General features: G+C 33.7%; 8 protein-coding genes across 8 annotated transcripts; 3 read left to right on the forward strand and 5 right to left on the reverse strand.

Moving 5' to 3' along the window:
- Positions 1-174: 174 nt before the first annotated feature.
- On the forward strand, positions 175-2,328 carry DFA_08395 (uncharacterized protein; the record flags this gene model as incomplete). Its single annotated transcript, XM_004355831.1, has 5 exons — positions 175-487; positions 544-1,207; positions 1,320-1,691; positions 1,844-2,216; positions 2,296-2,328. The coding sequence occupies 5 exons, from the start codon at positions 175-177 to the stop codon at positions 2,326-2,328; spliced, it is 1,755 nt and encodes a 584-aa protein (XP_004355884.1).
- A 105-nt stretch (positions 2,329-2,433) lies between these two features.
- Positions 2,434-5,710, reverse strand: DFA_08396 (uncharacterized protein; the record flags this gene model as incomplete). Its single annotated transcript, XM_004355832.1, has 7 exons — positions 2,434-2,867; positions 2,933-3,647; positions 3,720-4,349; positions 4,421-4,708; positions 4,813-4,884; positions 4,975-5,278; positions 5,358-5,710. 7 exons carry the CDS (start codon positions 5,708-5,710, stop codon positions 2,434-2,436), a joined length of 2,796 nt encoding a protein of 931 aa, XP_004355885.1.
- Positions 5,711-6,265: 555 nt separating this feature from the next.
- Positions 6,266-10,620, reverse strand: DFA_08397 (uncharacterized protein; the record flags this gene model as incomplete). Its single annotated transcript, XM_004355833.1, has 11 exons — positions 6,266-6,705; positions 6,784-7,471; positions 7,552-8,190; positions 8,286-8,558; positions 8,655-8,866; positions 8,959-9,092; positions 9,174-9,459; positions 9,970-10,092; positions 10,120-10,389; positions 10,477-10,497; positions 10,581-10,620. 11 exons carry the CDS (start codon positions 10,618-10,620, stop codon positions 6,266-6,268), a joined length of 3,126 nt encoding a protein of 1,041 aa, XP_004355886.1.
- A 451-nt stretch (positions 10,621-11,071) lies between these two features.
- Positions 11,072-12,096, reverse strand: DFA_08398 (uncharacterized protein; the record flags this gene model as incomplete). The annotated part of the gene is made up of 2 exons (XM_004355834.1): positions 11,072-11,850; positions 11,961-12,096. The coding sequence occupies 2 exons, from the start codon at positions 12,094-12,096 to the stop codon at positions 11,072-11,074; spliced, it is 915 nt and encodes a 304-aa protein (XP_004355887.1).
- Positions 12,097-12,637: 541 nt separating this feature from the next.
- Positions 12,638-14,080, reverse strand: DFA_08399 (Ubiquitin system component Cue domain containing protein; the record flags this gene model as incomplete). Its single annotated transcript, XM_004355835.1, has 1 exon — positions 12,638-14,080. One exon carries the CDS (start codon positions 14,078-14,080, stop codon positions 12,638-12,640), a length of 1,443 nt encoding a protein of 480 aa, XP_004355888.1.
- A 294-nt stretch (positions 14,081-14,374) lies between these two features.
- DFA_08400 (uncharacterized protein) lies at positions 14,375-15,049 on the forward strand (the record flags this gene model as incomplete). Its single annotated transcript, XM_004355836.1, has 1 exon — positions 14,375-15,049. The coding sequence occupies one exon, from the start codon at positions 14,375-14,377 to the stop codon at positions 15,047-15,049; it is 675 nt and encodes a 224-aa protein (XP_004355889.1).
- A 1,497-nt stretch (positions 15,050-16,546) lies between these two features.
- dhkE (histidine kinase) lies at positions 16,547-20,878 on the forward strand (the record flags this gene model as incomplete). Its single annotated transcript, XM_004355837.1, has 4 exons — positions 16,547-17,272; positions 17,340-17,570; positions 17,657-18,812; positions 19,020-20,878. The coding sequence occupies 4 exons, from the start codon at positions 16,547-16,549 to the stop codon at positions 20,876-20,878; spliced, it is 3,972 nt and encodes a 1,323-aa protein (XP_004355890.1).
- Positions 20,879-20,979: 101 nt separating this feature from the next.
- On the reverse strand, positions 20,980-23,348 carry DFA_08402 (TH1 family protein; the record flags this gene model as incomplete). The annotated part of the gene is made up of 7 exons (XM_004355838.1): positions 20,980-21,264; positions 21,330-21,817; positions 21,891-22,209; positions 22,293-22,445; positions 22,513-22,623; positions 22,730-22,912; positions 23,007-23,348. The coding sequence occupies 7 exons, from the start codon at positions 23,346-23,348 to the stop codon at positions 20,980-20,982; spliced, it is 1,881 nt and encodes a 626-aa protein (XP_004355891.1).
- Between the last annotated feature and the right edge of the window lie 688 nt (positions 23,349-24,036).

Raw genomic sequence — 24,036 nt, forward strand, 5'->3', positions numbered from 1 at the left:
AAAAAGATTGACGATAACCCTTATTAGTTTACAAACAAGAGTTATTCTTTGTTTTTATATATTCCCCTTTTAAATTGTACTTTATTCAACTATTCTATTTAATTCTTTCTCATTGTGTATCCACTACTTTAATCTTCAATTACAATAGATATTATAATTCATTACTTTTTTAATATGTCACACCCCAAACAAACATTTCAAAATACTGGTAAGTTCTCATTCTTCTCTTGTGATGTAAATAATAGTAATTTATTTTTTATACTTCTTTACTCAGCTCCAAAATATTGGACCATTGTTCAAACATCAGATTGGTTCGAAGATTTCAAGAAAAAGAGACCAGCAGCAAATGATTCGAAATACAAAGAGGGATTCACCAAAATTTTGTGTGAAGGTTCCCAACTTGTTCTTATGTCCAAAGAATCATTCATGTCGAAATTAGAGGATTTTGGAATCGATTTATATGATATTCTAACTCTTTTGAAAAAAGGTATGTTATTTAAAACGACCAAAAAAAAAAAATCCTCACCCTTGTCTTTATAATAGAATCTTCTAATACTGCTCCTGCTATTCTAATGTACCCAACTGGTATGAGTCCATCACTTGAACAACCTACTAGATACCTTGAGGCTCTCCCACACACCTTCATCAGAGAAGCAAATACTGATCATTCATCTAGAAGAGGTGAAGGAATTCATTTGGGAGATTATTCAGTTGTTGATAGAAATCAGAAATTGGACATACTGATGAGCGACCTCAAGAAACACAAAGTGATGGTTATTCGATGTCCTCCAGAGTCAGGAAAAACATCTTTTTGCCAACTGTTAGAACACCGTGCCCAACAAACTTATGAAAAAATGGTTGTAAGAAGAGTTAGCATGTCATGGACAGGACCAAAGTCATTGAATGGAATGACTGAATTCGATTCATTTTGGACCTATTTCACAGGAGAAACTCTCAATGGGTTGATTGTCGCTTCGAGAGAGCAACCCGTATTGATCATCATTGACGAATGTCAATTATCTTATGACAATAGTCATTTTCAATATCCTATTTGGACAATGTTAAAATTCATATTGAACAACATGCCACATTTTCTTCATATATTATTTGTTGGTGCATATGGTTACGATAGAGTCCAGGGAGCCGGTACTCCTATTAGAGACCTTGAATCACTTGGTATTGAATTTTTAAATTTCGATGCAAAAGAGTTGGAACTGGTGTTTTCAAAATCAAAATATCAAATTTCTCTTGAAATTCAAGACTTGATCTGGAATTGGACACATGGTCATATAGGGGCAACCTATTTTTTCATCAAAAAGATCATTGCACAGTACCAGAACATGTTACATTTCATCTAGCAACTTTTATCGCGATTTTCAATCAATGACTAGATCATATACAGACCTTGGCTCTTTAGATGCCACAGATATGGAATTTATTCAAGTCTTGGTAGTAAATATGGTAAATGAAAATAGCGCCAATTTCGATGTGGAAATGTCAACACCAAAAGATAGAGCATCGCTTATCAAAGCAGTCAAGAATGTCATATTAGTCGTTAGAGATGATAGAATTGACATTTTTAAAGAAGACGGAACGGACAGGGACAAATACGAGGTCCAATTTAGCTCCCCTGTTTGCAAAACCTACTATATTATGCAGTGTTTGGAGTCTCCAAAAGAATTAAGAACAATGTACAAACCAAAAAATTTAGCAGACCTTCTCCATCACACTATATCCCGAATGAGACCATGGGTGTTACAACATTCAACCATTGGACCGAAAGTATTTTTTTTTATTAATTTCAATTTAGCTCCAGTCCAAAGTAACTTATTAATCCTTCTAGTGATGGGTTTCTCAACGAATCTGCCTGGTACATGGAGTTTTACTATTCTGCCTCATCTTTTATGAGTTGTTTTGTTCTCCCTTCGTATGGAAAGGGTAAGATAGCTGGTTGCGTGGATTTATTTGTAAATGGAAAGTATCAATGGGCCATAGAATTCACATCTGAGGGTGAAAATGTCAAAAGACACAGAGATAGGTTTTTGGCACCAGAAAAAAACCCAAAGTACAAGGACCAAGGTGCCTACTACAATGTTGGTCTTGATTGGGTTGTAGTTGACTTTAGACACCCCAAGAAATCACTCCAAGTATCTTCTATGCACGACCATGTTTGGTATATCTTCTATTCAGATGATTACCAAACCTATACAGTCTTGGTAAAGAATCAAGACCCCACCCTTCCACCCCACCAGTGGGAAATTAAATGTTCAAACAATCAACAAAGAATTTAAATAGCACAAGGAATCAACATGTTCTAAATATTGTTAAAATTTAATCATAATAAATAAATCTATGAATCCAAATAATATAGTATAGTACATCAATGAAGAAACGAGATTTGGTCATTTTAATTACTTTTGATTTGTTTGGTTTTTAGTTATCACGGAATGATTTTCTAATTTTACCCAATGAAACTGATGCTCTCTCTTTACGATACCTCATATGCATGGCTAGCCTCTTTCTATAATGATAAACTCCCCCTGCTATTGCTGCAAGTGACACGATCCCTACAACGACACCTACAATGACACCAGTCATTGTCTTTGACATTGATGAAGATGATTGACACTCTGACACCAAAACAGAGTACTTTGATCCACCCTTTTGACTTGATACCTTGCAATTTGGTTCATCATCTTCTTTACCAGTATCTGGATCATAAGTAATAATATTGATCTTTGAAAAATCACCATTTGATTGACCATAATTCATAACTGGAATATTAATTGGTTCATTCGATTCTGTTAAATTCTTTGCAACTCTAATTTCAATAGTTCCACTAAAGTTTGCATTATTACTTATATTCACTTGAGAAATAGAAATTAATAAATTTAGTATTATTAAAATTTCTATCTATCTATTTTTTACATACATTGAGAGAAATCATCAATAGTATTAATTGTAACGATAATAGTTGAACTATTATTTTGTTCAAGACTACCATTAATATTTAATTTGTCGGAAGTTTGAGAAACTGTACCAATAGAACCACCACTTTGTTGAATATCACCATTGATTTGACCTTGACCTTGAATGGCTCCACCTTGAATATCGATAGTGTTGTTGGATGACATGGATCCACCACCAACAATGATAGAACCCTTCTTTTGGACCACCTTTGCAACTTTAATATTATTTCCTTTGACTTGGAGTTTACCTTGATTATTTAATTGAATACCAATTGAAATATCGGCTGTAGAATCAAGAGTACCACTGTTTGTTAATTCGAGTGGTGTATCTTGGATTCCCATAGCCGTCTTTTGTAATTGAACCTGACGATATTGTTCAAAGAGTGGATGTTGTACAGTTGGAATTTCAATATTTCTCGAGAGTGTAAAAGTACCTGCATTGGTAATCGAACTACCAGGGAATGTATAAATATCCGAGTCTGAAATGAGATTAGCTCCACTTTCAGTCTCTAAATAGGTGTCAATTAAAACGACACTTGAATCTGCAGAGTAGGTAAAACTACCACCTTGAACCAGAATACCACATCCACTACACGAGAAATTAGTTCCAGGAAGGATAATTAAATCCCCTGCAACTACTGCAATAGCTGAATCAATTCCAATAAATTGTCCTCCATACTATAGTATAGAATAAATAATTAGTCCAACTTGAATATTATTATTTGTTTATAAGTTTATATTTATATTTACCTTCATAGATTCATGAGTACCAATAACTGAAAGATTTAATTTTGTATAATTGATTGATATGAATACACCTGTTACGATGAGCCATGAATTAGCTTGTAAATCTACTACACCGTCACTAAATATATCACCCATGACAGTGATGTTGGAGGCAGTGGCTGTAAGGAGAGATGATACTGCAATGGTACCTGGTACTTCGACGATGGTGGTGAGTAGGTTGATGGCAGTATTGTCAAACAAATAAATGTCTCCAGTCACTGATAAATAGGAACCGATAACAGTGACGGTAGATTCATCGTACAATGACAAACCTTCCTCCACATAGAATTCACTTTGAATCGATAGTACCTTTGTCTTGTTGTACATGATCAAAAGACCTTCAACATAGATAAAGGATTGTTGTTGGATGGTAATGGCAGAGTTATTGGTCATGAGCATATGTCCCTTTAAAAATACCGAAGAGTCATCCTCTATACTAATATCTGTGTTACCGGTAGCCAAACAACTACCAATCGTACCTTGAATATCCAAAACTGAATTGGTAGCTGCTCTAATCGATGAATTACCCATAGTAAATAAAATACCTCCACTTATCGTTACCCAAACATGATCAACAAATGTAAACCTTGAATCCTAAGAAAAATAAATAATTAATAGAAATTCTAGGGTTACTAGTTCCTTTTAACTTTCTTCTTTGTACATACAGATAAAAAGATATGACCATTTTTTAAATTAATATCTGAAAAGACATCTCTTGCAGACAAGACTGATCCATCGGTTACATTGATCGATGTACCAATAGAGTTGATAGCAGTATCATATAGGTATAGACTAGATTTATCGGCAAGTTTAATAATACCAGAGTTCATATTAAACACTGATTTACCTGCTGGTGCAGGATCAGAAAGTGTCATATTCATAGTAGAATTTAATAAATAGAAATTAATTCCAACTCCTGTAAGATTAGAATCAATCATATTTGAAAATGAATTCTAGAAAAAAAGAAATAAATAAATAAATATTTAGTTAACTCATTATTAAACTGATATTGAAATATTCATTTATCAATGTATATATTGATAATAATTATACTTACATTTAATACAACATGACTTGTCATTAAAAATGATGATTCCAATATTCTTAAATAATTTGATATTCTTGATACCTACAATAAAAAGAATTTATAAAATTGATTAATATATATAAATATATATATATATATTATTGTATTTAATAATATTAGAGTTTAACATACAGTAAAAACTTGATCATTTTTAAGAGTAACTTGTGAGATATTGATACTTAGGTAATTTGTATCAAAACTCCATATTTGACAAACCGATGAATTAAAAACATAAACGCCACCTACAGCATCGGGTACCGATACGATTCTATTGATATAGGCTCTATTTCCCATACCAAGATAAATAATACCAGTAGTGTTTTGAGTGACAAGAGAATCATAGGCAGCTTCATAAATATATAAATGTCCCATTACATTGGTTCTATTTGCAAATGACCAATACAACATACCAGAATTATGGTATAATGATGAGTTACTAATAAATAATAGATAAATCAAATAAGTAGGTAAGTATTAATTATTGATTGTTATTTTGAATTAAAAGATAACTTTACGGTCCAACAGTAACTTGAGTTATATTTCCTGTTTGAAAGAGGAACATTGTAGTTTGTTGATTTGCAATGTCTTGTGGACCACCACCAATAGTTAATGTTTGCAATGCGATTTTACTGATTGAAGGTTCGGGTTGATACGTTGTTTTGACGGTAACAAGGCCTTGAATAAGTGCATTGTCTTGTTGGCCAGGTACAGATGCAGGATTCCAATTTGAGGCTAAATGCCAATTATCTGATGATTGACCTGCTGACCATACTATATCTGTTGCATTCACCGTTAACAATAACGTTGACAATAACAACACAGACCATAAAAATAATAGTAATAGTCTTGTTGTTGTGGTGATCTTCATCATTGAAAAAAAACTTAATTTCTTTTTTTTTTTTTGATTATTCTAAAAACTATTGTTATTTGTTGTGTTGTTATATCTCTCTCTCTCTCTTTCTTCCCCTTTTCACACAGCTAATAATTATCACTTGTTACATTGAAAGATTGATCAAAAAGGGAGGAGCATTGTTCAAACCCCGAAAAGTTTTTTTTAGGAAAGATCAGAAAACACGAGCCCTGCTTGATTTGTTTGTTGATCGAAACCGACCTTATTTCGAGCTAGGTACCACAAATCTTTGAAAAAAATTATAAAAATAATTTTTTGGGGGCGAATCGTGGTACATGCAAAATTCGCAAAGGGCAGATCCGATCTTGGTACCAAGATTTACATAGGAGGAGTATGTTTATTGGTACATTTAATCATTGTTCATTGTTTGTTATGATGATCATGATTGGTGAATAAATAATATGTGGTATGGTTAGTTTGATATATTTATATATATATTTTTTTTTTTTTTTTTGGAAAATTGTGTGCGCGTTGCAATATAATTATGTTTTTGATTTTAAAAAAGAGACAGATTTAAGGTGTTTGTGTAGAAGATGTTGATGATTTTCTTAAATTAGCCAATTTAGTTGAGAATTTGCCACTTTTGTATCTTGCAAATCTAGAAATTCTATGACGATAGTGTAATGAAATACCGACGACGACGGCAGCTGCAACAACACCTACAACGACACCTACAATGACACCAGTCATACTCTTGGACATACCAGATGATTGACACTCTGATACCAAGACAGAGAATTTAGATCCACCCTTTTGACTTGATACCTTGCAACTTGGTTCATCATCTTCTTTACCAGTCTCTGGATCATAAGTGATAATATTAATCTTTGAAAAATCACCATTTGATTGTGAGTAATTAATAATTGGAATTTCAACTTGACTAGATTCCGTCAAATTCTTTGCAACTCTTATTTCAATAGTTCCACTAAAATTTGCATTATTACTTATATTCACTTGAGAAATAGAAATAAATAAATAAATATAATTTGGATTATTAAATTTCAATTTGTCTCTTTTTTTTTTTTACATACATTGAGAGAAATCATTAAAAGTATTAATTAAAATTAATATAGTTGAATTATTAGTTTGTTCAAGACTACCATTAATATTAAATTTATCGGATGATTGTGAACGTGATCCAATGGTACCACCACTTTGTTGAATATCACCATTGATTTGACCTTGACCTTGAATGGCTCCACCTTGAATATCGATAGAGTTGTTGGACGATACTGATCCACCACCAACAGTCAATACACCACCACTTTGTACGTATTTGGCCATATTGATATTTGTGCTGTTGACGATATGAAGGGTTCCTTGATTATTGAGTTGAACTTCGATTGAAATATCGGCATCTGATTGTATGGTACCATTATTTGAAAATTCAATGTTTTGGGCATTGTTTGCATCGGTTGCACCACGTTGCGTATTGGAAGAGGCAATGAGAATATTCTTTGACAGCGTGAAATTACCATTGTTTGTAATGGAGCTGCCTGGGAACATCACCAAATCACTCTGAGCAACCAAACTACTACCATCATCATTGACAATGGCTGTATTGTTGAGTGTAATAATCGAATTTTCAGCATACACAAACTTGCCACCATAAATAAACAATCTACAATAGTTGCAAGTAAATGTAGTGTTTGGTAAAATCACCAAATCTCCATTTGCAACTCCAAGTGCTGATAAATATCCATTAAATGTACCTCCATACTAAAAATAAATAAAATAGATAATTAATTAAAGGGGAACATAAATTTCTAATTGAGTGATTTAATTGTTGGTTTACATACAGTCATTTTACCATAAGATACAACAGCTGAACCTTGAGCAAGAATGGTAGAGTTGAGAGATTGGAGTTCACCAATACCCAACATGGATGAATTATAAAATGCCATTTGACCAAGATCATTGAATACATTGCCAATGACAGTGACACTTGAATGTACAGCATTCAAAGTAGAGGACATAGTGATTGAACCTGGAATCTCAACAATTGAATTGATAAAACTAATGGTAGAGTTATCGGCTGCTAATATTTGACCTTGTACGACCAAGTGAGAATCGGCAACTTCGCATCGACCATTGTCCAACAAGATAAGAAACTTTTCAATCAAACTCTGGCTGTTTGCGTAGATACCGAAAACAGCATCTTCAGCAATACCCAATGTACCTCGAACATAGATCGATGCATTATTGTATCCATAGACGGTAGCCTGATCACTAGCCATAAGATATCCCATAATGAAAATATTTGAATGACCATGAACAAAAATCTTTGAAGTATTCAATGCCAAGAAATTTCCATTCGATGAACCACCTGCAATCACCAAAGATGAATTATTACTACCAATAATAGTTGAATTGTATAATAATGTTAATGATCCATTATTAATTCCAACTACACTTTTTTCAAATTTTAATGATGAATTCTATTTAAAAAATAGAAATAGAAAATATAGGTATATATATATTAGAATGTTGTTGTTTGAAATGATTGGTTTGGTTTATATGTATATCTATTTACCTTTAAAACAATTTGACCATATTCTAAAGATACAACAGAGTCTGTTAAAAATAGGTATGATAATTCTTCAAGTAGGAAATTAAAGTTTGTGGTATGCATTTGAGTAGTTTGCATGTTTAGGAACGAAGCATTTCTAAGTAACAGGCCACCTTGGTCTCCTAAAAATTGGGGTAGGTTGGTTGGAGATGGATAAATGGTGGCTGATGAATTATATAATGCCATATATGAGTCTGTTACATTAATAATTGATCCATTTGAATAAATAAAAGAGTCCTAAAAAAAAATTATAACAAAAAAAAAAAAGATTAGGTATAAACAATAAATTAATGGGAGAGAGAATGTGAGCCGGATGGATAGATGGATATATACAGTAAATAATACATCTTGAAATGCAACGAAATAAGAGTCCTCTAATGAAAAGAAACCATGAATCTTTGATTCTTGTTGTGGCCATCTAAGAATCGAAAAATAAGATCCTTGTGCTGCAAGATAATCTGCATCGATATACAAAGTCTCTACTACTGCGTTTGAACAAAAAATGGTTCCTGTACTTATCATAACTGTTATAAATGATGTTCCAGCTGAAAAAAAGGAATAATAATAAAAGGTTAGGTTTATAAGTTATATACAACAATGGATCAATGTTGATCCCTCCTCTGCTTGCTTGACATACCAAAAACCAAAGTTGCATCAACTCCAATATTGACAATTGAATCTACTCCAGCATTGATCATATATAATTCTCCACCAATAAATGTATCATAAATAATTGATTCATAACTATTTGTTAAATAAACTGTTGATCCGCTATAAATTGAAAACAAAAAAAGATTAATAAATCATCAAGTATCAAAACTATTTTTGTTTTTGAAAAACTTATAAACATACTAATAAACAGATAAATTTTGAGAAATAAATAATGGATTGGAAATAAGAACAGATGTAGTTTCTTCATTTACTGAACCAACTTTCAATGAGGAGATATTAACTGGTACAATTGGACCTCCAAGTGTTGACACTTCTACACCTTGTCCATTGATAAACACATTGTCTCCAAAAGCTGGTAAAGATGATGGATTCCAATTACCTGCACTGTACCAAACATTTGTTGTAGTTCCTGCATTCCAAACTTTGTTTAAAGCATCAACTTGGTTTGTAGCAATAATCACCGCCACTAAAACTAATAATACAATTGAAATGATTCTCATCTCTTATTTCCTCTTTTCTCTTTTCTCTCTCTAATGATGATTATTTGCGTTATAGAGGGATAGCCCTTTTGTTTAAATTGACTATTTCTATTCTATATATATTTGAAAAAGGAATAAAGGAGGAATGAATGAATGATTGTGAATGATGAGAAGAAGATGAGTTGAGGCGACAGTGAGTGTATTTATTGTTTGAATTATCGTTCGTGATCAGATGAATCAACGGAAAGGAGGAATTCTCGCCAAACAAACAAATGTACTTTCAAAGGACATGGTGCCGAGGCCATCGTGCCACTGTTTTTATCAAAGAAAAAAGCAATTCTAAAAAAAACGAAATATCGTGATTCTCGCAGCCATCGTGTATCTTTTTAAACCGCACCTTTACCCAGTTTGTTTGTGTTGGTGTCCGCATATGGGCTGCAGGCATGTCTGAAAGAAAGAAAAGAAGTTCCATCACATCACACATCACTCTTCAATACATTCATTTACTAAATCAAATATCTCTCTTTGTTCTAATGCAGCCATTAATCTTTCTTTATCATTTATCTGTTTGTTTACTAGTAGAGAATAGAGTTGGTTAATATCATATGATACGTCATCATCTTATTATTATTATTACTATTACATACTATCGAATTCAGTTTGATGAGAACCAGGTTGAACATAGACAGTAACCTTTGATTGTTTTGGTAGAGATGTTTCAATTTTTTGCCTTAGACAAAGTGCAATAGTTGGTACTAGATGACAATGAGGTACTGTAGGTCTAATATAAATGGTTATATTACAAACTTGTCCATTGTGTGCACCATTGTCATCAGTTGAAACAAGGTTATCTTCCACTGTTATATATTCTTCTTTTACAACATTCAATTCTTCCAATGTATTTGGGAATTCTGGATCTAAAATAGATACATAATATATAATAATCATCAAACATGTTAGTTCCTCTTTTCATTCAGCAGTAATTCAACATTCATTTCATTTACCTTTAATTGATCTGATTATATCTAATGTACATAAATAAAAGAAGAATGAATATCAGCAAACAATGGTATCTAATTCTCTTCTCTCTATTCTCTCTCATTCTTACCAAAGATATCAATTGCGTCTATTAAATTGTATTGCGTCATAATGATGTTTTGTTATTGTTATCGATAGATATATATATATATTGTTGTCTCTACTCTCTCTTTAGTTGTTATCATATGATTGTTTGTTTGATTTAATATTCCATTTGATATTGTTTCTCTCTCTCTTTCTCTTTCTCTTTCTCTTTTGTTTCTATGTATAAATGAATGAATGAATAAATGTATGATATATTGTGTATATCATTTAAATAATGAATGAATGAATGAAGATTTAAAACATGATCTTTCTTTTATAAAATTGATTATTTTTTGTAAATTTCATTAGTCAAAAGAGTAAAACAAAGATTTAGTTTGTTCATTTTTTAAACTATGATTATTTGTTTATTTATTTGTATAATATATTTAAATATAAAATGGTGAAGAAGAAGTTGTAGTAGTTACTAAAGTACACTACACTATTAGATATCAGATATCAGATATCTATCTATCTTTTTTAGGCATGATTGTAATCATCATACTTGGCCTTTTCATTGGCCCAAGTTTGAAGATAGATCTTGGCATTCTCGACGATTGGTAATTGCTTTGGATACCATCCGAGAACGTTGTGTGCCTTGGCTGAAGAGACCTTTTGGGAGATACCGACAAATTCAGAGAGGAGGTCTGCAGGCTTGACAAATTGAACCTTGGTGAGTGTCTGACCGAGACCTTGAGCCTTGGCAAACTCGAGTAGCAAGTCGGATACACTTTCATTGTAGGCATTGACGATAAAGACTTGTCCTCTGACGGCATCGGTTCCATTCTTGGCTGCCAACACGTAAAAGTTGGCAAGATCTTGTGGATGGACGTATCCATGGTACTGGTTGACAGTACCTGATGTGGTGATGACACCGTCCTTGGCAGCAGAGATCAGTTGATTGTAGTAGGGTACGATACTTGGGGTGACAAACGATGGTTGGACAATAACGGCACCTAACTTTTCATAGTCACGTTGGAGACCTGCACGCTCAACAAGGAATGGGTGTGGATTGTAAGGAGTGTTTTCAGTGATGGCACCATCCAACACTTCACCATAGACCGATGCACCAGAGGTGTAAAACACCAATTTAGAGTTCTTGGCACTCTTGTCAACAACAGTCTTGATGGCTTGGTACACTACAAACTGTGCCTTTTGGTCAGCAATCTCATTGACAGCTTCAACAATAATATCTACCTTTTCAGCGATCCCAGTCCATTTATCAGTTTCTTTAATATCACCTACAACAATTGGTGTGACTATGAAAAGAAAAGAAAAGTAAAATAAGAAAAAAAAAAAAAAGAATATTATAAGTAAGTATACAATCCAACAAACAAACAAACACATGTGGTGTGGTACCCAAACATACTTTGGTTAGAGAATAACAAGGCAGCTTTGGCTTGAGTTCTAGTTACACCGTATACTCTATACCCTTCCTTTACAAATGATGTGGCAACAGCCAAACCAACAGACCCAGTTGAACCTAATACAAGAACAGATGACATGATGATTATGATGATGATTAATTATTAACTTATTAAAATAGTTGATATTATTATTATTATTATTGAATGATTTGATGAATGTTGGTAAATGATCATGGTTTAAATAGCCTTTGGTTTAATGATTCCAATGTTCAGAGCTGGAAGAGTTTATTAAAATAATATATTTAAAAGTGATTGGAATCATAAATGATATTTTTACTATTGCGTCCGAAAAATCACCCCAAATCTGCTATGGTCGTCTCAGCTCAACTCAATAAAAATCGTCCCTGTTCTCGTCCTTGCTCAAAAAATAATCGTCCTGCTCGACCAAAATTGTGAACTTCCAAACAATTCCAAAACAATTCCAACCAACAATGCAATATGTTTTTAAAAAAGGTAGTCGATGTGTAAGCAACTATTCGTTTATTATTTATTTATTTATTTGAAATTATACAGTAATTTATCTCTCTTTAGAAAGAATGGTGGGTGTTTTGTTTGTTTGTTTTAAAAAAAAAATGTACAATCAATTGGGTGATAGCTCTATTATTAGAGTATCAAACAATTAATTATTAAAACCACCTTTTGGTAATAAAGGATCAGTTGGAGAGGATGGGATTGGTTGAATGTAAGTAGCACCAGTGTAAAAGAGACCTGCTGCTGGTGGGCCTTGTGGCTTGCCTTCATTGACGAGTGGCTTTGGTGGTTGAACAGATGATCCAACAATTGGTTGAATGTATTGATATTGTGATTGTGGTGAATAGGCTGGTGGTGGAGCTGTTGGTTGTTGAGCAAATACTGATTGTTGTTGTTGTTGTGGTTGTTGTTGTTGTTGTTGTTGTGGTGGTGGATTAGTAAATGGATTATATGCACTTAATGGATTAGTGTAAAATGGGTGTGATGTAATTTGACCATATGGATTAACAACATTATTAGAGTTGTTGGTAGCTTGTTGTTGTGGTTGTTGTTGTTGAATCAAATAAGATTGTTGTTGTTGTGGTTGTTGTGGTTGTTGATGTTGTAGATGTTGTTGACGTATTTGTTCAAGACTTTGTTGGATTTTTCTATTTTGTTCTTGACGATCAAGTTCTCTTTGAATCAAGTAGTGTTGTTGTGGTTGTGGTTGTGGCTGTGGTTGTGGTTGTGGTTGAACAATATTTGAAACATTAACATATTTACTAAAATCTTTAAGGAGGTCTTGGAATTGAGCAGAGTTTGCAATTTCCTTTTTTTGTTGTTCATCCTTGGCAGTCAACTCTAAAAAGAGTCCGTTGATACGAGCAGCATACTCTTTCTTGAGTTGTTCGTCGAGTTGCTTCTTTTCCATTAGTTGGTCGAGACGGACGCGTTGCTCCTCTAGCATGATTTCGAGGTTCTTTTTCTCTTCCTCGAGGGCACGTGCACGGGCATCACGTTCGTTGGCTTCGGCGAGGATGGCACGTTGACGCTCTTGTTCGCGGGCTTGTGTGGCGAGGTATGAGTTGAGCTCCTCTTCACGCTTGCCCTTGAGAATCTTCTCTTCCTCTAGAGCTTTACGTTGTTCGTCGGCACGACGACGGATCTCGGCCTCTTGCTTGATACCTTCATCACGGATCTTTTGGAGACGTTCCTCTTCCACCGACTTTTTGTTGCGCAATTCTAGTTCTCTGAGGAAGTAGTTCATGGCATTCTCGCTGTTTTGACCAAAGTCGCGGAGGATCTTGGTGTAGTGTTCGTCCTTGAACGAGTCACCAAACACCTCTCTCAGCTCCTCGACCAGCTTGCGCTCTCGCTTTTTGGCGTCCTCTTCCTTTTTGCGTGCCTCCTTTTCAATCTCTATCTTCTTTTCCAACTGCTTTTGTTCATTCTCTAGTGTCACATGACGCTTTTGTAGAATGTCAACGGCCATGTTAATGTCCCAATTGTAACGATCCATCGTAGAGTATAGGAAATGGTCTCTTTGAAGCAATGGGAACATGCCAATCACCTGATCAACTATCTTTTTCTTATCTATTATATTAACACTCATTGTATCTCTCTTATCTATCTACTATTTATCTATCTATCTGTATATATCTCTATGTCTATGTATATAATTAGTGTAAAATATACAACTACAACAATAAAAATAAAAATGGATTAAATTGAAAGTTGTACTCAACCCTTTGCACCAAAATAAAATTGAATAAAACTAGAAATAGTCACGAACCCCATTCTTTGAGAATTTAAGCTGAACTGAAGTTCTTTGATTAGTGCGAACCATCTATCTTAAATCTCATTGTCCGTGTATATATATATATATTGTACATATGTGTTAGATCGAATGGAGTCTACATCGTCATCATCATCGAGTGAGAGATTAAGTACATTAATAGATTTAGCAAGATGTGGTAAACTTAGTAACCGTGATCGTAGTGATCTCATGTCACTCTATTCACTCAGTATGCAAGCTGCAATTCAAGGCGATAAAGATCAATTAGTACAATCATATATTCAACAACAACAACAACAACAATCAAAAAGAAACAATCAAATTGTTGAACCAATAGAAGTAGTAGTAGTAGCAGAAGAGAAAGAAGTGGATGAGGATGTGGAGGAAGAGGAACAAGTTGTCGATCAAGACATCATCGATAAAGTTGATTCAATTCAAGTTTGTGATGATACCAACAACGACGACGAGAATCATAATCAACAGGAGGAAGAAGAAATAATAAACCAAGAGGAGGAAGAGGAAGAGGAAAAGGTTCCAAAGAAGGAGTATATTTGTGATGGTTGTAATTGGTGTGTAGAGTTTATATCATCGTCAAAAAGTAATAATAATATAACTTCATCTTCTTCAACTACTTCTAAAACAAGTGATGTTTGTGCGAATTGCAAGTGCTCGCTCATTTATCATATCACCATGGATTCAGATGACGATGTCGATGATGATAATAGAGAATACAATGAGGATTATGAAGAAGAGGAGGAGGATGATGAAGACGACAGTTCCTGTTAGAGATTTATATAACCACATTAACAACAAACCATCAAAAAAACAAAATATTAATAGAAACAAAAATTTAAAATAACATTAGAAGCGACAGTCAACAACACAACATGCTTACCCATACAACAACAACAAAAACCTTCCATCTTAAATTTTAATTAACTCCATTAATGAGAGATCAAAAATTTTATATAGTCACAACTGCGTGTGATTGTGATAGTGGTTGATACACCCACCCACACTGCACTACCATTAAAAAAGATTTAAGATTGAAAAATCTATAAAGTGAAAGAGGGGGGGTGGTGTGAGATGGATGGGATTGGGAGAGAGTGGTGTTAAATCCTTTCTAGGGTTTCACCCTAAACAAGACCAACCCACCAACCCCCCATCTCTCGAACAAACAACCAAGCAAGCAAACAAACCAACCAACCATCCCATCCATACACATGCATACACATTCATGCAACATCCATCAAATTATCCCTCTCTCTATCCCTCCCTATCCTATCCATAATCATCAACATCTTCGTTCTTAAAGTAGAGCTTGCAGGGAAAGGAAAGATAAGAAAAGGGAAGAAAGAGGAAAAGGATAATTCAGCCAGCCATCCATCCATCCATCCATCCATCCAGCCAGCCAGCCAAGCAACCAAGCAGACAGACAAACAGACAGACCAGTGATAATGACAACAAGACAGACACAGACATAGACACAAACAAAACAGATGAAAGAAGCACACCGATAAATAATAATAATAATATTATAAAACAGAGAACACACACAAAGAGAGAGAGAGAGAGATATAGATAAGAGAATAAAAAAAAAAGAAAAAGAACCGATTCAAATAATTGTATTAAACACAATAAGTAGTAGTAGTATTAGTATCATCATCATAGGAAGGCATCGATCAGGAACAACAACAACAACAACAACCAACAAACAACTGCAAACATCATTTTAAAACATTTTTTTTTTTTAAACAGTCAAACAACAAACAAACAAACACTAGTTAGTATATTCACCATCATCACGCCCATCTTTAGCAATAACAGACATCAGTAGCAAGCACTGCTGTAGTTAGCTATTGATCTGATTGCCAGAATAGTACTATTGATATATATATTCCAGATCAAACACCCCTTCAATCGATTGAATAGCAAGCAAAATAATTATCCACCCTGCTTATAATTAATTAATCAATTCAATTCCAACCTCTTGATCAACAACAACAACAACAACAACAATCGAAAACAAAGGAAGGTTCAACAACAAAAAAAAACACTATAGCATTAATTTTTAATCCTTTCAGACAGTCTGATCACATATAACAAAATATCATACGACCACAACAACAATAATAGTCAACATCAATCATTAATATTATTACTATCCAAATCAACAACCATAAATATTTATTATTATTTCCAACAACAATCAATCAATCAACCTAAATATTTGGAATAATTATCTTTACGAATTTGGACATATTCTATTCTCTCTAGGAGAAAATGGATATTCCAAACAATGGTAATGGTGATCGATCACCACTACCATTGCAACAAAACAAACAACACTCTGTAGATATATTTAAATTAAAAAAGAAGAAAAAATCATCTCCTTGTAATAATAATAATAATAATAATAATAATCTTCACCAAAGTTTTAATAATAATAATAATAATAAGAAATGTCAATCGAATGGAGAAGAAAAGAAATATACATTTTTTCAAAAGGTTGGATTATTTTTTCAAGGAGTATTGAATGATTTCCTAATGCCAAATCCAAAATGTTTTAAAAAGACATCAATTTATCGTCGAGCAAGATTATTGACCTATCTATGTATCATTTATTTTTTAATATTTGCCATTGGATTGGCAATGTTTGATCCACTCTATCCAATCTTTATCTTTTCAGTGGTTGCCATGTTTGCCATCTACGTCTTGGCAATGCGATCCATTCGTTTTACAATGACCTGTCTATTGTATACTATTATCCAGATGATCATCTATATTGCCATTTGTGTCGTCTATTTTACTCGACTCAATGCCCAAAAACAAGAATCACTCATCTTTTACCACTATTTCAATCTATTTGATTTGGTTGGTGTATTGGTCACTTCTACCATCCTATTCCCCTCCTTTTGGTTTTGTGGTTCAATCCTACTAGTCATTAATCTTTTAAATTGCGCTTTAAATTTATTTATTCATTATTATTTAATTGTTTCTCAATCAATGGCAAGAATTATAAATATCTATTTCTAAAATCCATTTTAATTAATTATTTTTTCTATTACTTTTTTAGATATTTCAAAATATTATAATATCAGTTGCAACATCATGTTTATTATTATTTTATTCTTATATTACATCTGTGGATTTAAAAGAAATTGAAGAAAGAGAAGAAAGAATTAGAAGTTTATTTAATCTTAGTTCAGAAGCTTTGGTCATTCATAAAAATGGTATCATTGTAGATGCAAACTCTACCTTTGAAAATATGTTTCAAGTTAAATTGGATTCTATTTTACATCCAGTTGTATGTAAAAAGAAAAAAAAATGAAATAGAAAAGAAACAAAGATAATAGTATTATTAATATTTGTATTTTTCTTTATTTTTTTTAGGCAGCAGCAATTGGGGAATTTTTACCAAATATTGAACAATATTTAAACAAATCAATGATTGATATACATGATCAAGCATCATTTTCATTGCTTGATAATAAAAAGATTATAGAGACTGTGGCCATAAACTCGTCCGGTGAAGAGTTTTCAGTCGAGGTTCGATCACAAAAGAAAGAGTTTTTGTCAAATCCAGTTGACATTTTATCGATCATTGACACTAGTGCGAGACGGAAATTAATGGAAGCAGATACGGCACTTAGAAAAGCAGAGGCTGTCAATGAAGCAAAGATTAATTTCCTCACCAATGTTAGTCACGAGGTGAGAACACCGATCAATGGTATATTGGCATCGGTCGATATTCTGGAAAAGACCAATTTGGATAATACACAAGGTGACTTTTTAGTCTGTGTAAAGGATTCGGCCAACTATCTCTTGGATCTCATCACTGATATATTGGATTTCTCAAAGATTGAATCTGGAAAGATGCAACTACAACCGGTTGAATTCAACATGATTACAATGCTTGAAGAGACAATGAACATTGTATACAGTACAACCAAAGAACGTGGATTGGAACTCATTCTGTTTGTTGATCCTGCCATTCCCATCATTGTAGTGGCCGATCATTATAGAATCAAACAAATTCTACTCAACTTTCTTTCAAACGCCATTAAATTCACTTCGACTGGACAAGTAGTCATTCGCGTCAATTTTGTATCATGTACACCGTCCGTAGCCAATCCATCAAGCACCGAATTCAAAATATCGTTCGAGGTGGAGGATTCTGGTATTGGGTTGAGACAAGAACAAATTGAAAAGTTGTTTACCGCCTTTTTACAATTTGATAACCACGGATCGAGAAACTTCCAGGGTACCGGTCTCGGTCTGAGCATCAGCAAGAAACTGTGTAATATGATGGGAGGAGAGATTACAGTCAAGAGTACGTATGGCAGTGGATCGACCTTTGGATTCTCGTGCAACGTGCTATCGGCATCTGATTCGTGGACCTATGGATCATTGTCGAGTTCATTGTCTCTGCGATCGGATAACCATGCAATGATCCATACCAACAATGACAAGTTTAGTTGTTCAAAGATCAAGGGCTTTGTCGTGTACAATAACGATCAGTTGCGCAAGTCGGCCGTCCAACTATTCAGTATGTTGGATGTCGACCTGACACCCGTCGACAATGAATCATCTCTACTGTCAGTGTTGCAGCCGGGTGGTCTGCTGGACAGCGGCGCCAAAAAGAGCAGTCACGGAGACACTGACACTTATTTAATATTGGTGCCAGAGTCATCTGGCAATCTCGACGAGTACAAGAGACTGTGTGGTGCGTGGAACGACACTAATTCAAATTCAGCAGCCATTCGATTACACTGGATTTTAATTAGCGAGAATACTCCCGACTACCTCGACCCCTTCTTTTCGTCGATTCTAAAGATGCCACTCCATCTCCCAACCGTCGTAGAGTCACTCTACTTTATTCAAAAGGTGCCTATTCCTTTGGACCTCTACTTTTTACTCACCAATTTCAAGGCCTCCAAGAACGACTCGCTTCGAAGCAGCCATGACAAAGACTCCAAGGCCACATGCACCAGTCTCTCGTCGTCGTCGACCAACAATACCTACTCGTCCTCTCTCACATCCAATCCATCGTCTACGTCGTTTGCAATGGACGACTACAAAACAGCAGAGAGAAGAAGACACCTAACACACCAAAGAAATTCAAGTTACAGTGACCACGTTGCCATCACTCGCGGTTTGGTCCAAGTCAATCGTAGTCCACGTACCAACAGCGATAAAACCAATGAACCTCCAGTCACAATCATTGATCTATCTGGTAAAGAATCAACATCGGTTGGTCATCACCAACTTTTACATCATTCGAATCAAAATAACAATAGTAATAGCAACTATAGTAGTTCACTTCCTCCCATTTATATTAAACCTGCCGAAAATCATCGAATCAATTTACAACAACCACCGACTTCTCATCATCATAATCTTAATCATAATAATCATTTAAATTCATCCAATCAAACTACTCCATTATCATTCTCACCACCTCCACCTCCTCCACCAATAACAGCCGCAACAACAACACAATCATCAAATTTATCAAATAATGTCGGTCATGGAAATGATGATTTGGAAATGAATAATAATAATAGTAGTAGTAGTAGTGGTGGTGGGGATGGAAATTCCCATTCTTCATCCAATTCAACTTCACCCATAACATCTCCACCTTTTACATCATCATCATCACCACCAACCATCAATGTATCTACTAGTCAACCAACACAACCACAACAACCAGTCCTAAAGGAACAAAGATTATCATTACAATCAACACCAAGAAGAAATAATAGTAATTTAAACGAAGAAACGATTGGTGATAGTCGATCCTTGTCATACAGTTCATTCACATCCAACGTTTCCATTCCATCGCCATTGGAATCAACACCGTCGATGAATGGTGTACCCGTATCACCATTTATTCAATCACAACCGCAATCTCCTTATCAACCGCAACACCACCAAAAATCATCATCACAACCATCTTCACCAATTGTTATAAATAATGACAACAACTGTAATATTCTCCAACTACCAGGTGTCGTTGGACAAAGATCACCTATTCTTTCACCACACCTAACAACATTGTCGCGAAGAGTCAGTATTCCCCAGTTGGACTTGGACTCTCAAAAACAAGAGTTTCATCGAAAGTCTCGCTCTACTCTGACCGGTAGTAACTCTACCATTAACGAATCACCACGTCTAACAAAACCATTCAAGATCCTACTCGTAGAAGATAATCTTGTCAATTGCAAAGTATTTACAAAGTTTCTTCGAGATGGTGGACACAGTGTTTCGCATGCCTGCAACGGTATCGAAGCCATCAATGCCATCAAATCTGATTATTATCCAATTATTTTAATGGATTGTCAAATGCCATTAATGGGAGGTATCGAAGCAACTCGAGTCATTCGAAAGTATGAAAAGGATAATTACTCGTCTGACAAGCGTTACAAGAAATGTTTTATCATTGCTCTGACTGCCAATGAAATATCGGAACGTGAAGAATGTTTCGCTGCCGGTATGAATGATTTCATTCAAAAACCAGTCCGTGGATCATTACTCTTACTTTCTGCTATTGAAAAATATATTAAAAACTTTAGTGATGAAGATTTACAATATTTAAGTTCAATTAAAAAATAAATAAACAAACGGACGGACGGATAAATAGATAGATAGATAGAGAATATTTATTTAATTTAATTAAAATCTAATTACATTATTATTATTAATATTTTATTTATTTATTTACAATGATCTAAAAATATTTGAATATTATCTTTCATATGATCAGTTGAAGCAGGAGATACAGTGGTAACAGATGAAATTAAAGCTTTCATGGTTTGTATAAATGTTTTGGAATAGGGTTGTTCGATAATATCCAATACTTGATTTATAAAATATCTAACAAGAGAAGGATCGATTTGATCCAATTTTGCCCAACTTTTAATACTATTTAATACTGGTATAACATGTCCCAAACTAAATAAAAATACTAAATTATCTATAATTGTTTTTCTCATTTCAAGCTATAAACAAATAAATTAAATATTAATATTTAATTATTTCTTTTTTTTTTTTCTAATTTACTTACAGCAGTTAAAGAATCCAAATCAGTTTCCAATTCAAAATAATTGACAAGAGTATTTAAAACTAGTTGTCTATGAAGTGGATGTTTCATTGATATTTCTCTAAGAAATTCAAGGTAAATGGGTGTACATAGTGTATTGGCGCTAAGGTTATTCGTGTTCATCAAATTATATTGAATCCATTGTAAAATACCCATTGATATGATTGGGTATGATATTCCTTCCTTTAAAATGGGATATACACCTTGTAATTCTGTACCAATTGGATTTGCTTGACATATAGCTTGTACTTTTTCAATTGCTCTCATTGTTTCATTCATTTGTGCTTGATCTAATTGTTGTGTTTGAACTGGTGGTGGTTGTTGTTGTTGATTATCTGATTGTTGTTGTTGTTGTTGTACACTGGCAGCATATGAAATTAAATAAATCCATTTGGATTTGTGCGCATTTTGAATATTTTTTGATGGATTAAATAAATCATTTAATAATAATTCTAAATAAATAAAAAAAGATTAATAAAAAATAGGAAATAATAATAATAATTATTATTATTTCTTTGACATTACCTAATAAACTTGGAAATCTTAAAAAACTGACAGGTGGAGGATTTGGTTTTGTATATTCATTGTATAGTTTGATGATATCACCAGTTGATGCAGAGTTTGCTGTTAGGACAGAGGTGAGAGTTTCATAGATGACTGGATATTGAGAGACATTGTTGATCATCAATGATACCTTTCTTGCTATTTTACTCTTTTTATAGGCTTCGTCTTCCAAATCTTGTGAAATTCTTTTTAGATTCAATGCATTGGGATGTTTATGAATCAAGTTTTGTAAAAATGATTGTGCATATAAATATGTATGTTGACTACTACAACATGATTTCTAAAATAGAAATTCAAAGTATTAATTAATACAAAAAGACATTATAAAGTATTATTATTTCTTTTGAAAATAATCTTTCTTACTTTAAATTCACCAATCGCATCTTGTAATTCAATTTCATCCAATTGTATTAAATGAGTCAATGAATCTAAAAATACTTTGTTGAATACACTAAAATAGGTTGATGCAGTACTAAGTGATGCAATTTCATTTTGGTATCCTGCATCTGATATTTTCTAAACAAATTGTATTTAAAAAGGTTAATTTATATTCCAATCTAATACATCTCTGTTTACAACATACTTGAATGGCAAAATTCAACATTAAACAATTCTTGTGTACTTCTGACAAGTGATAGATTAATGATCTCCAATCTGCATCTGCAATCATTTCATCTAACCATTGTGGTGGTGACTAAAAATAAATAGATTGATTAGAAACGTATTGGGCATGATTGATGGTTCATTCATTCATTCATTCGTTCATTCATTCATTCATTCATTTCCAATTACCAACATACAGATAAAAAGATAGTATCAGCCTTTTTAGGATCAAACTTATCAATGATAATATCCTTTAGATGTTTTTTAAACATTGCATTAACTTGATCTCTTGATACACCAGATACAGATAACCAATTACAAAGTAGATTACACATTTGAGCATATCCTCTATAACTTTCTGATAGAAATCGAATAACATCCTATGATTGATTGATTGATTGATTGATTGAAAGAAGAATAGTTAATGAATTGTGAATATCAATCATACTACTACTACTATTAGTTGGTACATACAGGAGGAGATCCTCCATTGGTTATATAATCTTTCATGACCTGAGCAATCTCTACGGTCATGATAGAGTCTGGTTGTTGTAGTTGATTCTCGCACTTTTTTCTAACCTGCTCGGGATCGTTTGGATCATAGTCTGGTATTGAAGGAGGCGCTCTTCTAACAGATGCCGATAATGGTGTTAGAGGTGATTGACTAGGTGATTGAGGTGATGCATAGGACAATGAAGGTGATATAGGTGATGATGATACATCTCCTCCTACTCCTCCTATACCACCAATATTAATTCTATGTGGTGGTGATATTGTATTGGGATTAGATGATGTTGTTGATGATGGTGAAGACATCATAAATAGATTGATTGATTGCTCTTAACCCAATAAATTAAATTAAACTAAAAGTAAGAACTTCCTTCCCTCTTCTCTTCACAACGGATTTTTTATTTTTCAAATTTAGAATGAACACTTTACTTTTGTTCGAGGTCAAACCAAACGGACATTTGTCCATTCCTCATTCTGATCATCACACAAGTACTTGCATAGCATAGCACTCCACTCTTCATATTGGAAAACCGATATCAGCTTACAAAGAAGAAGATGTCCACCTACAACGTGGGAGGATTACATGGGAAACTTGGTAGTGAGGATTCAATCATTTCCGAATCTCAAGTAAAGAAGTTGAACCTGTCTACTCTGCCATTCGAATCTAATCTTCGCCCTATCATCTCCAACAAGATAAACAGTCTTTTTACTACATGTCATATCTCAAACGTATTAGATGTTTCTCGTCGAATATGCAATGCAGATATCAACATGAATAAGCCAAGTGACAAGCGAATATATTACATCAAGGAACACATCAAACAAAGGTAACTTTAATATAGATCAATCACAAACAACAAACTACCAAACTATGATACTCCATCCATCCGCACCCTACCCTCCTCATCTTTAACTACAATATTCTAGGTTTAAATCGGTGTTTTGTGGCCTTTGAAAGATGATATTTGTTTCCCGTGGGTTGAAAAGGTCGCCA

Source organism: Cavenderia fasciculata (assembly GCF_000203815.1).
Source record: "Cavenderia fasciculata unplaced genomic scaffold Scf_ET2XIPL01COFD4-5, whole genome shotgun sequence".
Classification (NCBI taxonomy): Eukaryota; Evosea; class Eumycetozoa; order Acytosteliales; family Cavenderiaceae; genus Cavenderia; species Cavenderia fasciculata.